The sequence below is a fragment of the Mercenaria mercenaria genome, chromosome 13 (genome assembly GCF_021730395.1).
Source record: "Mercenaria mercenaria strain notata chromosome 13, MADL_Memer_1, whole genome shotgun sequence".
NCBI lineage: Eukaryota > Metazoa > Mollusca > Bivalvia > Venerida > Veneridae > Mercenaria > Mercenaria mercenaria.
The window spans coordinates 68,932,079-68,945,101 of NC_069373.1; the positions used below are offsets into that span (position 1 = coordinate 68,932,079).

At 35.2% G+C, this 13,023-nt stretch overlaps 1 protein-coding gene across 1 annotated transcript; it reads right to left on the reverse strand.

Moving 5' to 3' along the window:
- Positions 1-476: 476 nt before the first annotated feature.
- On the reverse strand, positions 477-9,272 carry LOC123529708 (uncharacterized). The gene is made up of 6 exons (XM_045310210.2): positions 9,027-9,272; positions 4,210-4,332; positions 3,363-3,444; positions 2,094-2,255; positions 1,450-1,544; positions 477-546 (listed from the first exon to the last, which is right to left on the reverse strand). Exons 1-6 carry the CDS (start codon positions 9,180-9,182, stop codon positions 523-525), a joined length of 642 nt encoding a protein of 213 aa, XP_045166145.2. The 5' UTR covers positions 9,183-9,272; the 3' UTR covers positions 477-522.
- Between the last annotated feature and the right edge of the window lie 3,751 nt (positions 9,273-13,023).

Sequence of the window (13,023 nt, forward strand, 5' to 3'; positions counted from 1 at the left end):
ATGTAGTAGTATGCACAGTACTTGATGTATTAAGGTGAGTTTAGACCACACTTTGTTTCTGCTGTGTAAGGTAGTTATTACCCTATGTTTATAAAACTATACTGAAAAGAGAATGAGTGGATAAGTTTTCAGATGAAGTTATTAAAACACATTAATTCAGGGAGGGCCTAAATTGTCCACCTGTCATCTTGCAGAATAGCTGTATTTTACCAGTATTATCAGAATGGTTTGCGCGAAGTTCATGTGGGAGGAAGAAGTAGGTCACTAGGTCGTGGTGGGTCTTTAAATATGAGATAGATAAATCTATCCAGATGCCCGCTTGTGATGAAATACTGCTTTGAGTTGCTCCTAGGGAAGTCTTCATTCACCATTACATTAAAAGCTGTAGTATCTAAGTCGCCATTTGACCTATAATTGTGCCAAGTTAAACATGACAAAGTCAGTAGGTGTATTGTGCAATCAAAGACAAACACAGATTGTTCTTTTGTTTTATTTGAACTTTTATATCAGTTGTAGACAAAACTATTTTCCAACAGCCATACCACCCTGCAAAGAACAAAACAAATGCGAAACAGTTAATAGAGTTACATTAAATTTAATATGTTATGCAAATAAGTAGATACAAGATTATAAAAAGGGGCTACATATTTTGGGGCATCAAAATAAGTTTTAGATCAGTTTAGATCATTAAGCAAGCGAAATTATTCTGAGCTGCTTGCTTTTTTACTGTTTTGCATTAAATATGTGTCGCACTGGCAAATTTATAATTATATTGAATTTTAATTTACACATTTACACTGTTACACCTTTTTTCGACAAGAAAACCGTACAACCAGTATCTAACTTGGATAATTGAGTACGCAGACAATTACTCAACACGATCGTGCCAAATAATTTGAACATACTGACTGAGCTCCAGAGTGGCGACACGATTGAACTTTCGTAGGACGAAACAAGTTTATGTATGTACTGTTTAAATCATACATTTTTATCATTTTCAGTTCAAATGAAAGTATTACTACAATTAAAACATGGTTCTGTATAAATGAAATATCTAATTTTCGAAAAAGTTACTCAAATATTACCGTTATAAAGGAATATAAACACCGTTATATGTCGTTTAACCACTGAAGAAATATCCATTTTACACTAAGTAGCTTGACATGTCTGAGCACCGCGATATCATGTACCATTTAACAGTGCATTATGGAAACTTAAACATCTAGAGTATGGTCCTACCTGCTTAATTTCTAACTGATCGAGTGAGAAATGAGAAACTGTTCAGAGGTAAATTACATTTTCAGGGACACGTGACAAAACTGGTTTCAGGCGAACATCGTACTTAGTCTGAAAATGTGTGCTTTCCATCCTCTTTGCTCTACAGCCACGCGTTCATAACCTTTAAGCGTTATTGTGTCAGTATCCTTCAAGAAAAGAAGTGGCACTTACTGTATTGCAGTAATTTGGAATGTTGAACACACTATCATAGCTGTTTGTATACTGTACAACATCAACAAATTGAGCAGACTCTGTTATCTTTGTTCCTAGAAAGGAAGACCACTATTTAGCCAGCATTCTCATTGGTACTTACTATAGACATTGCGTATAACGCTTTATGAGATATTTTTTTAAATTTTAAAAAGTTTGTTGTATATCTTTTATAAGACATTTTGAAAGAGTCCAAACCTATACGTTTTTGGAAAAGATTTTTTACCCCGAAATAGATATCACCGCATTTATTATAGTCCTTATCAGTACAAAAAGAATAAAGGTCACCACTGTCAAGAATGTCATCATATATACAGAAAATTCGACAAAAAACGATTGTCGCTTACCTGATTTTTTGGCTGACTAATTTCGAAACAATTGCACCTCATGCACGTTTTCATAGAGTTTTTGGCATCACAATTTTGATGACATTTTAGCGAACAGAAATTGTTCTTAATGTAGTGTTTGATGAAACTTCTCAAAGACATAAACAAACATCGGTTCCGTATACCGTTATGACGGTTGTCCACGTAGTTTATATGTAATGTTTTGGTAGTATGTTATATGTTATATGAAACTTACCATCCTCTTATATATGCACTTACCATCCGGCAGTGTTCCGAATCTTGTGAAAGAAACCAACGTACAGTCATTCACAGTAGTGGCATAGGTCAATGTTTCGTTCCCGACTTTTCCGTACCAGCCATTTATGTGCATCGTCTGGTCTCCAGATCCCATCGTGTATGTTCCGGAGTGGGCAAGCGTTTCTTAAAAAACAAATAAGGTACATTAAGCTGTCGAAATCATGTGTTTTAAACAGTAATGACAGTTTCTAAAGGTCAATAGACTTACAAGTACCTGATTCATTCACTTGTATATAAATAAAAACTTCAACACACTTAAAATGAAACACGAATGATACTACAGTTACATTATTCTTATTGCAAAACCCTCTACTTTCTAAGATTTACATTTTAGTGCTTCTGAAAAGGTTGACTTCTATTTACCGGTATCTTATTCTACGGCAAAAAAAGGGCCCATCCAAAATGGAATAACACTATTGTACATTTTATTTAAAGTGGCAATATGCGCATCTTACTGCACATAGTGTGTTTTTGGTGAATGTTTTATAAAAGCAATTTCCGGTTGCTGTGCATTTAATTGTGTTAAATTAACGATAATGCTGCATAAATATTTGAAGTTGATGCTTTACAAATAAAGAAATCGGACTAATAAAATTATACTTCTTTTCTTCAATCTTCTACGCAGTAATCTCCCTTACCTTTAGGTAGAGATTTCTGATGTTAAAGGGAAACAACTCCTGCGTGCAGTTTGATTTTTCTTAAAAGGACTGTCCCAGTCAAAATAAGAAAAGTAATATATGGAAAGTTAGTATTTCGTACTGGTAACAGGAAGAGTTTGGTATATCGGGTTAAAAGCTATAATATCCTCCACCTTTTTGACACACTCATCTATTTCAACTGGATTTTTACTTGAAAAATTCGCATAATTCCACATTAAAGTAAGGTAACAGTCTGTTACTCAACTTAAAGAAAGACACAGACTAAAGAGTATTGCTAGATGTTTTTGTACTTGTAATAAATTTGTGTTCTGTCAAAAAAATAAAATAAAAACTGATGAAAATCAATACAGGTCGAAAGTACTTGTGAATTCTTTGGAATTCTGTATTTTATTATTTGTCTGATAAAATGTACTCGAACCAAAATAAATAATAGTATTACAAAACTTCTATTTTCAGACCGGGTCTACAAACTAGAACTACGATAGAGTAAAGTCTGAAGCCGCGCCTCCTTGTCTGTAAGGGTAAGAAAGATAGAACATAACTATTTCAATGAAACTGATCAAATTCTTACTTGGAACACATCCGTCAGGCAACTCTTCGCCAACAATGGGATAAATATGGCAGTGTGTGCCGTTGAAATTATAGGTCTTCATCTGTTGTATTTGATTCATAAATTAAATGCTTTAATCATACATATGTTATATTATTTGAAGAGTTTCATATTTAACGTTCTTAATTACACTGGTTAGGCAAAACGCTCGACTGAGTGTCAGATCGAGCGTCAGACCCAACGCATCTCAGCGCCAATCTTCACGTAAAATGGCGTCTTCTGGGCACTATTTTCAAGTTCGTTAATTGTACTTTTCATCAAATGCACATTTCACTTAAATGATTAGTCTAACGGACCATCATTTAAAAATTAAATGAATTGCGTATAAGATTGAAAACCTGATTATCACGATCAGAGTTTGTCATTTTACGTGAGGATTGGCGGTCAAATACACTCGGTCTGGCGTAACTACGCGCGCGTGGCGTGCGTTTTACATAACCATTGCGACTGATTGCGTTATTACGCTGATGGATACTTGATCAATGCTTTTTATCTCTTATCGTGATTTTAATTGTTTTCCGCTCTTATAATTTCTGTCTTGGCTTTATTTCTATATTTATTGTCCGTAAGTTATCTTCGCCAATATGTTCGGGCGTTTCGTTTGTTTACGCAATAATTGATTTTCTCTTGATATTAACTAAAATAACCTATTTAGTCCATTTGATGATATGGTGGTGAAGTGGCAATATCTATGTGACAATACAGAGGATTCTCGTTTGATAACCTTGATAAACAACGCATTTTCTACTATTTGGTTAAATTTTTGGTTTGGCCTTTTATGTTTGGGTACGGCCTAATCAATACTTACATTATGAAAATCGCGGATCACTTGGTAGTAATTCACGAATTCGCCGTGTTCATTCTCTGTTGTGACTGTGCCGTTCACTGCCTGAAGTTTTCTGTCGTAATCTTGATCCACTGCAAAAGCGTTCTGTAGGCAGTACATGGAAGAATAGAGAGAGGATCAGTGCAAAGTATATAAGAACCTAGGGCAAAGTGTAAGCAAACTATTGCTATAATTTCTTTCAGAGTTAAAATGTTGACCTATAGTCTGTCCCACCTAATTTTGGACCTCCCATAATTTATTTATACTGTATATAAAATTGTCAAAAATGACATCGTTAATACCAGACGGTTAATATCTCTAGGCACCTTTTTCATTTTTTTGAAAAAATGTAAAATGAAGTTAAAAATCAAGATTTTATGTTTTTCCCCATAGACTTGCATTGTAAAATGACACGACGTCCATTTCAATATGGCGGCGTCCATACAAACGTCATTTGGGGTATTGCTCACAGTTAGCGACGTCTGATATATTTATTATTGAATAACAGACATGGAAAATTAAAACAAGCTTTGTTCAAAACTTGTAGGATTTTCTTGTACAGAAGACCCTGAATTAACATTTTACTTCAAATTAATCAGTTATTTCCATTTCAGGGTTTCAGCTTTTTTTCTGAATACTCATTGCATTGACGTAAAATAAATACATGTCTCAAGTCAAGTGCGTATCATTGTTTCAGCCGTAGATATCACAATAGAGGTGGGGACAGCGGAGATGCGCGCAACCCATTTAACTCATTTTCATAATGGGTTACTGTTGTTTATAATCGTATCAAAAGTTCGGTTGATAACAGTTTGTTAAAAGGTTGTTTTTAAATATCATGAATACATGTTTGTGTACTGACTGTTACCTTTGTGTTCACTATTTTAGTGACCGTTCAATCTAGGTAAAACATTATTCCTCAATGCAATTAATGGTTTAAAATATACATATTTCAATTTGAGACAACCGCCTAGTATAAGGGACTACGGTAAACAAATTAATAATTGCCATTATTCTTTATAATACCAATTTTTCAATTCCATCCTCGCATCTTTATTTCTCATGCTCGGCCGTTCAGTGAAATCCAAAGTAGAGTGGCGGCATGTTAAACATTTTTGTGCTATTGATAGGCATGGTAGATCTATAGTCAAAATAAAAATATGAGCCGCGCCATGAGAAAACCAACATAGTGCATTTGCGACCAGCATCCGCGCAATCTGGTCAGGGACCATGCTGTTCGCTTTCAAAGCCTATTGCAATTAGAAAAACCGTTAGCGAACAGCATGGATCCTGAACAGATTGCGCGGATACTGGTCACAAATTCCCTATGCTGGTTTTCTTATGGCGCGACTCATATGACCTTTTGAAGGGGTATTTTGTTCTTCAGCTAGATAAAAGATGCATGTTCAAGCACGTCAGTTACTTTCATTTTCTATGATATAAAACACACATGTTTTTGTTGTTGTTGTTTTTTCGCCAAAGGTACGTATACGAAACATTTACTTCTATTACGAACGGGGCAGTACATAACTTTATTGTAAATTCAACCAAAAAACACGTTGAACGCAACCCCCCCCCCCCCCCCCCCCCCCCCCCACAAACAGGTAAAAAATGATTTGTAGCAATTCAAACTTTATATAGATATTCAGTCGAAAATTTCGTAGTTGCAGGAACTTTACCGTACTGTGTATAACTAGCTTATTAAATACATCTACCCATTTCATTACAAATATATACTCTGGCAAAAATGACGGTATCCATGGCCACAGCTAATGCAAAATAGAAATCTATACACAGAATATTACTACGGTCATGTATATGCCGTGATATAGTCACATGCCAAATAGATTTTCATTGCATATATCATCATACGGACTCTCATGGAACTTCAGAACTTACGTTGACCAAATGCTTTTAACAGCGATACATTCGTGTTGTTACTTTTACGCTTGGTTTTACGTCACACCGATATAATTTAGGTCATAATGGCGACTTTCCAGCTTTGGTGGCGGAATAAGAACCTAGGTTTCCCACCGGGCATTATTTTATCACGGATAAGCGGATCTACAGACCTTCCAAAAGCCAGCTGCATGGATGGCTTCCTAACATGAACGAATTCTACACACTAAGAACTGTTTCGAGCCACCGGCGTTTAGGGGCAAGTGATTCGAAGTAAGCAGCCTCGACCACACGGCCGAGAAGCCAATTTAAGTAACGGCGGGCAATTGAAATACACCCCAAAACTGTTAAAATTCTAATTTAAAGGCATATAAGTCTCACTGTCGCTTTATTTATACTACACGTGCCGTTTAAAATATTTGACGAAATTTCAATGATCTTCGAAACTAAAGTTTGAATTGATCTGTGTATGTGACAAATGTTTGTTTTTCAAATACATGTAGGCCTACTTAAATTTTTGTGATATACAACTAGATCTATTAATACAGAACATTTTCCACTATTCTTGAATTTTCTGTATGACATTTATTTGTCCAATTGTATTACGTGAGTCGGTGTAAACATTAACTGAATGTGAGCCAATGTATATTCTTTCATGATCTTCGGCAGTCCTTAATAATTTCGGGTATTCTAGCTAACAATCATCTACACTTTACAGGTAAGAAGTCGAAATTTCAAATTTATAAATATAACGCACCTTCCATAACCGGTAACGTGAAGGTTGTTTGTTTTTTGTCGGTAATAGAAAATTCCCTTTTTACACGTTTTCTTTTAAATTAGCAGTGTCGATATGCTATAAAGGTAACAAATTAACTTCCTTCTCAGATTTAGGTCTGGGCTCAAACTTAATGCAAACTGAACAATTCCCGCCTTTGACTTAAATTTTATCCGCGTAGTCAGACTGACACAGTCGACAACTAATTTACTTTAATTTTTAATTTTTGGGACTCAGTTAGCTTCAATATTTACTAAAGTAATTGTCGTTGGGGTTGATATGCGTAAAAGAGCCCATATACTGTGCCGCCTATGCATTTGATCGCTCGGGCTTTTTAATTAATGACGTCATATATTGTATGAAATAATTGGAATTTAGCGTTTGAAAAGTTTATTGTGTCATGGCGAGCTTGTTAAATGTGTAGTTCTAGGCTGTATTCTAAGAAAGGCCGAAGCAGCTGACGCCTTTGTATCGTACAGGTTCTTCCTGGATTATGCTTTTGAAAAATACTGTGATTAATGATATTGTTTCAAATGCATAGTTCAGTTATTTGCCGGAAATTCTTCGAAACACCGCCGCAGATTGACTGGATTAATTTTCGGATGATGGATTTTCTGTGTAAAACTTCTGACTTCGAAAATTTTGCATTGAACTGGACATCGATTGAAAGGATTTAAGGATAAATGGAATTATGATTGAAGGAATTTATAACTGAATACTTAATGGCAGGATTCTTTCGTGCAAAGTAGAATCTAAATTCTTTTTTTTATTATTCATTTTTACATTTTTCAAAATTTCGTTTGTATACTAAATTGTATATTCTATTTCAAACCCATTCTGTTTGTTACGGGAGGAAAAATAGCTAGCTAAGTGTAAAAAAATAAGTCTGAAACGTCCCCGAGGAATAACACGTGAAATTTCCCGAAAATCTCCAAAATAGAGAATATTTGGCAATGGCGACCAGAAATAAACAACAGCGAATTCCCATAGAGAAATGGAAATTTAGCCGCATGGGAAAACCAGACGATTGTTGCAAAAATCCTTGAAATTCTCGAGGGTGACTTTTTTTTATTCACAAAAACATATTTTATGATCTTTGATCCCGTTTCATTTCTTCATATCAGCCCAAAGTTGAGGTCCAAAATTAGGTGGGACTGACTATAGTAACTTAGATTTATATCTCAAGTGAGCAGCCGCTGTCAACGAGATTAATGCAATTCACAAATAAAAAAGTTTCGTTCAGTCAAGGGTGTTAACTTTATATATGTGACGATTCAGGAACCAAACAACAACAACAACAACAATAAACTATACTGAACAAAACTTCTTATTTTGCTAATACCTTTAAAACACTTATAGATATTTTTTTTCGAAATCTCGAAATCAAGCATACGCTTAGAACAATATTTCGTTAAAAAAGATCTTAAACTTTGAAGACAATCAAACAATGCCTTCATAAAATTTTATTCTTTTCAAGACTTCAAAGAGTTTTGAAAAAGTGGTTAAGGTCGCTGGCTTCAAATCACTTGCCCCTCACCGATGTAGGAGTCGAGCCTCACTTTGGGCGTTGAATTCTTCATGTGTGGAAGCCATCCAGCTGGATTACGGAATGTCGGTGGTTCTACCCAGGTGCTCGCCTGTCTTTAAATAATACACGGAGGGGCACCTGGGGTCTTCCTCCACCATCAAAGCAGGAATGTCGCCATATGGCCTATCGTTGTTTCGGTACTTATGAATAGTATTCACTCTTTTTCCTAAAACCCAACATTTTACGTGTATCAGAGTGATTTTTGTGAAGGAGATAAGTTAGTTAAATGAATAGGATTGTATGTTTGCGTATTGTTAACTTTCTGAAACACCTAAAATTTGGACTGACTTTTTGCTGCTTTTTACCAGAGTGCTGACAGGTAAACTTAAATTTTTAATACAAAATACACAGTCAAAAAAGTTTGTTTATTAAAACAACGGACATATTATATGTTTTTATTTTCTTCTCCTGAAACAAAATATAATAGTTTACGGTGGAAAAATGTGTTGTTTGTTTGAGGTATCGTTTAAAATGCTGAACTATTTTATATGGCAGAATGTTGTCAGAATAGGGAAAAGAATATGTCAACGTTTTTACCTGCGACATCGTCGGTATACTGCTCCCACTTTTCAAGGTAGCGGTCACTATCAGTCCTTTCGCAAAGAATTTCTTACTTATACAACATGGATGCTCGGCAGCAAAAGTGGTGCCGACGACGACACAAACAGCGATCAATTGCAAAGTTAGAGACATGTTGCGCGTATCTGAATCAACTGGATGAATTTGTCTACTTTGCAAGCTCTTTTAAAGACTACAGTCAGTACAAAAACTGTGACACAAAATGACCGATGTCAGATATTTTGAAATAATTAACTGTTATCTTATGACATTTGGCATATTTCACACGCCAGTGCATCAGGGGTTTGTAACTACCGCAACAGCAGTCTTTACAGGCTGAGTAAGTATAGGGTCACAGAAACTATTCAATGTTTATCTGTAACAGAATTCCGTTTAAGAAGGTACAAGGGGCTTCGGCTATTATTTTACTTGGTTGAATTCTGTACTGTTATAGATTACAATTTTCATGTATTTTGAAATGCTTTAATTCACCACTTAAACTGTATAACTGGACATTACAATTTTATTATTTTTACATCTTCCGAGATAAGATCGGGTTACTAGAATGTATTTTGAAAAGTAACATTTAAAAGCGAAATCCCTTCAGATCTGTTTTTAAAGAAAGATCATCACAAGTATACAAAGCTAAATTTAAAAAATCTTGATTGTATTTAAATAAGTAAAATTGAATTCTTTTAATTTTGTTGGGTGTTTGTCTTGCTTAACGTAACGCCTCACTGCTTACCCGCGCCTGTATTTATATATATAGTCATATCAGTTCAAATACTGGTTTGACATGTTTTAATCCCACGGGTGTTTCATGGGGACATTTAGTGTAGTGACAAGAACATTCGTAATGGAAAATTTCCTCCTACCCTTCCCAGTTTCACGATGTCGTAACTATATTGTTTTAACACATTTCTGCGTGTTTGATATATTTCAGTATCACAATGTTGTACCATGCCGTTGGTCCCTGCTTCTGGCAAATTTACTGCTGCGCCAAACATGTCACACCGCTTCGAAAATCTACGGTATACAAAACGGATGGTGTGCTAGACTTGAAAGAAATTCATTATTCAGGACAGAATTAACTATTGATGAACTAAATGTTTAATTCAGATTCTAACATGGCTCGATTTGATTTCCAGTTAAACAAAGAAGGAAATCAAGCTCTGTATATTCTGCGATAAACAACGGTTGGCGCGCGGAAAGGTAAGAAAACATTATGACGTCAATTATGACGTCAAATTGCCGCATGACGTCCCATACATTACTCCTCGAGTAAATGAAGTCTCGCATAATAGCCCGCATAATTATTAAATACTGAAGCATATGAACGATGAACCGTGGTAAATTACACGAAAAATGACAAGAAGGCCTTGATTGTTTTCATTCTGACATGCTCATTGACATATTTTAATTAATATTGTGCTGGACTTCATTTACCCGAGGAGTAATGTATCGGACGTCATGCGGCGTAATGTTTTCTTACCGGTCCGCGCGTCAACCGTTGTTTATCGCAGAAAATACAAAGCTTGATTTCCTTCTTTGTTTAACTGGAAATCAAATAGAGCCATGTTAGAAATAAATATTAGATGTCGTTAAACTACATATGCTTGAAATAAACTTTTCAATACAGAATATTAAGTATACGTACGTTTTTGTGAGCCAAATTAGTGATGTGTTTTCAACTTTGTAAAAATAGTCTTAGGGATGATTAAGTCAATTTCTTATTAATCTAGTGAATTATTTTGTAGTCGTGACTTATTTCATGATATTTAATTTACAGACTTGGTCTGAAGCTTGGTATCAAGGGTCTTATTCTGTGTTTGTTTTGTATGTACATTGTCCGTGTTATGTGAGCCAAAGTTTTATAATGATCCAACATTTTTGACATGTTTTTGAAAGACTTGACGATACTACGAGAGTATCTAAAAATGCTCACTTTTCTAGGATAGCCTTCTTGTAGCAGCATCCTCGCGCTCATGTGGACATCGTTATTATTGGTGAGATAAGGCGGGCGCATTTTAACCGTTAGAGAGGGCATTGACCGCGTGATCGGCCGTTCATCAGGCCTACGGATTGACTGTGTCTTATATGAACAGGGTTGTTTTCAACTTATCGGCCATACGGTCGAATGTTGCATTTTATCATATGCGTACATAATGTTTGTTTCATTTGTCAATCACTTTGCTACAAACCTCCAATACATGGGTACGTTGAAACAGACGTAATAGCCCCCATTTTTTATCCAAAGTCTGGTGATTAGTTCAGTCAATTGTTGCGTGGATGGGTTTTTAACATGTTGTAATAGTTTCTGTTATAACCCCTTTCCTAGCATCCGTATTCGTGCTCATTTTGTAATGCATGTACATATTCATGTATTAAGCATAAATGATAAAAATTCTTACACAAATGTACAAAGACTCGGGGGACGTTTTTATCTTGCTTCGGACTTTGCTTTGTATTTTTGTTCTTTAACAGTAATTCGTACAAAATGCAATTTACGTATAAACAATCATATAAATATTTATCATATCATTTCCTAGAGATCTCTGAAAGCATCGTTTCTCGTTAGTGGGAATAACTAGAAACATCAATTTCCTAATAGGTCTAGTATATTCTGCGTTTATTACAACAGTTTTCTGCACCTTCGTACTGCTATGTTAATTCGAGGCATCTTAGCTGGAGCCATGTCTTTCATATGTTCTCATTATTTTTCTATAGACTATGTTATATATTTACAATATGCCATAATATGGCACAACTGTGATTAAATGTCAGTCCATACTAGTATGAACGACTGTGATTGTTGTTAAGTGAGAAGAACTTGATTGTGAATGTTGTTTCAGGCATAGTTCGAACGGCTTGATTGTGAATATTTTAATGGAGAAAGGTATGAACGACTTGACTGTGATTATTATTCAAACTGCAGTACTGACCTGTACAAAGCAAGTATGACTGGTAGAAAATGTCAATATTGAAAATTCTCAATCTGATTAATAGAAGAAGTGTAGGTGCTGAAGTCTTAAAAGTCCTACAGTTACAGAATCTTATTGAAGTGTATGTACTTATGAATTTGAACGTACTATATATCTATACAAAATCGAAATACATATTGACGACGGAAACAAAAAATAATAGATAAAACGCACATAGCGGGGTATCCCCCTGAAACGGAAAATGGCAAACATCCTCATGAAGTCTCTCTCCTAATCCTGAACCATGTTTCAAAGGAAATAAAAAGTATCCACGTCAGGCAAGAGATACGTCTATAAAGGGCCAAACGTAACAGGACAAAACACAGCTCAGTCGCAAGTGGTGGGGTAGGATGGGCCTTTTAGAGCTACCTATCATTGAGTATATTATCTGGTCCAACAACCAGTTTCAAAGACGAAAGCATAACGTGCAACTGTAAAAGGGCTGTAACCAAATTGCTGAATGTCTTAAAATAATAGTAGCTGGATTTACGTTGGTTTAAACAACTCGGAGACATTCAAGTTGTATGTCAAGATACAGTTTATCAGAGGACACAACGGAAAAGATAAGTAAGGAGATAGCATTTAAATTGAAATATATACATCTTTTGTTTGTCAGGTTTAAACATCTGAAATTTTTCACGCCTCCATGTGATCCAGTCCTTGCAAAAATAATATTTACATCCCAAATCAAGCTACTGTTATAATTTGTCAGTTTTATTTTAACCAAATCTAACTTTAAGTTCCACTGAATCAAACCGTCCAGAAATGGGAAAAATATGAAATAAGATTTCCATCTTGTGTCAAACGGATTTTGATTTCTGTCAGTTCGTATTTATTTGCCATCATATTGATCGTTAACAAGATTAAGGAATAAGGATTACAAATATTATGTGAAGGGGCCTACATTCGGCAATACTTTCTGCTTGTTATCTATGATATACATTGATGTCATAAATTTTAAACCTAGATGTTTCGTTATGTTGCTGTCTGACCTT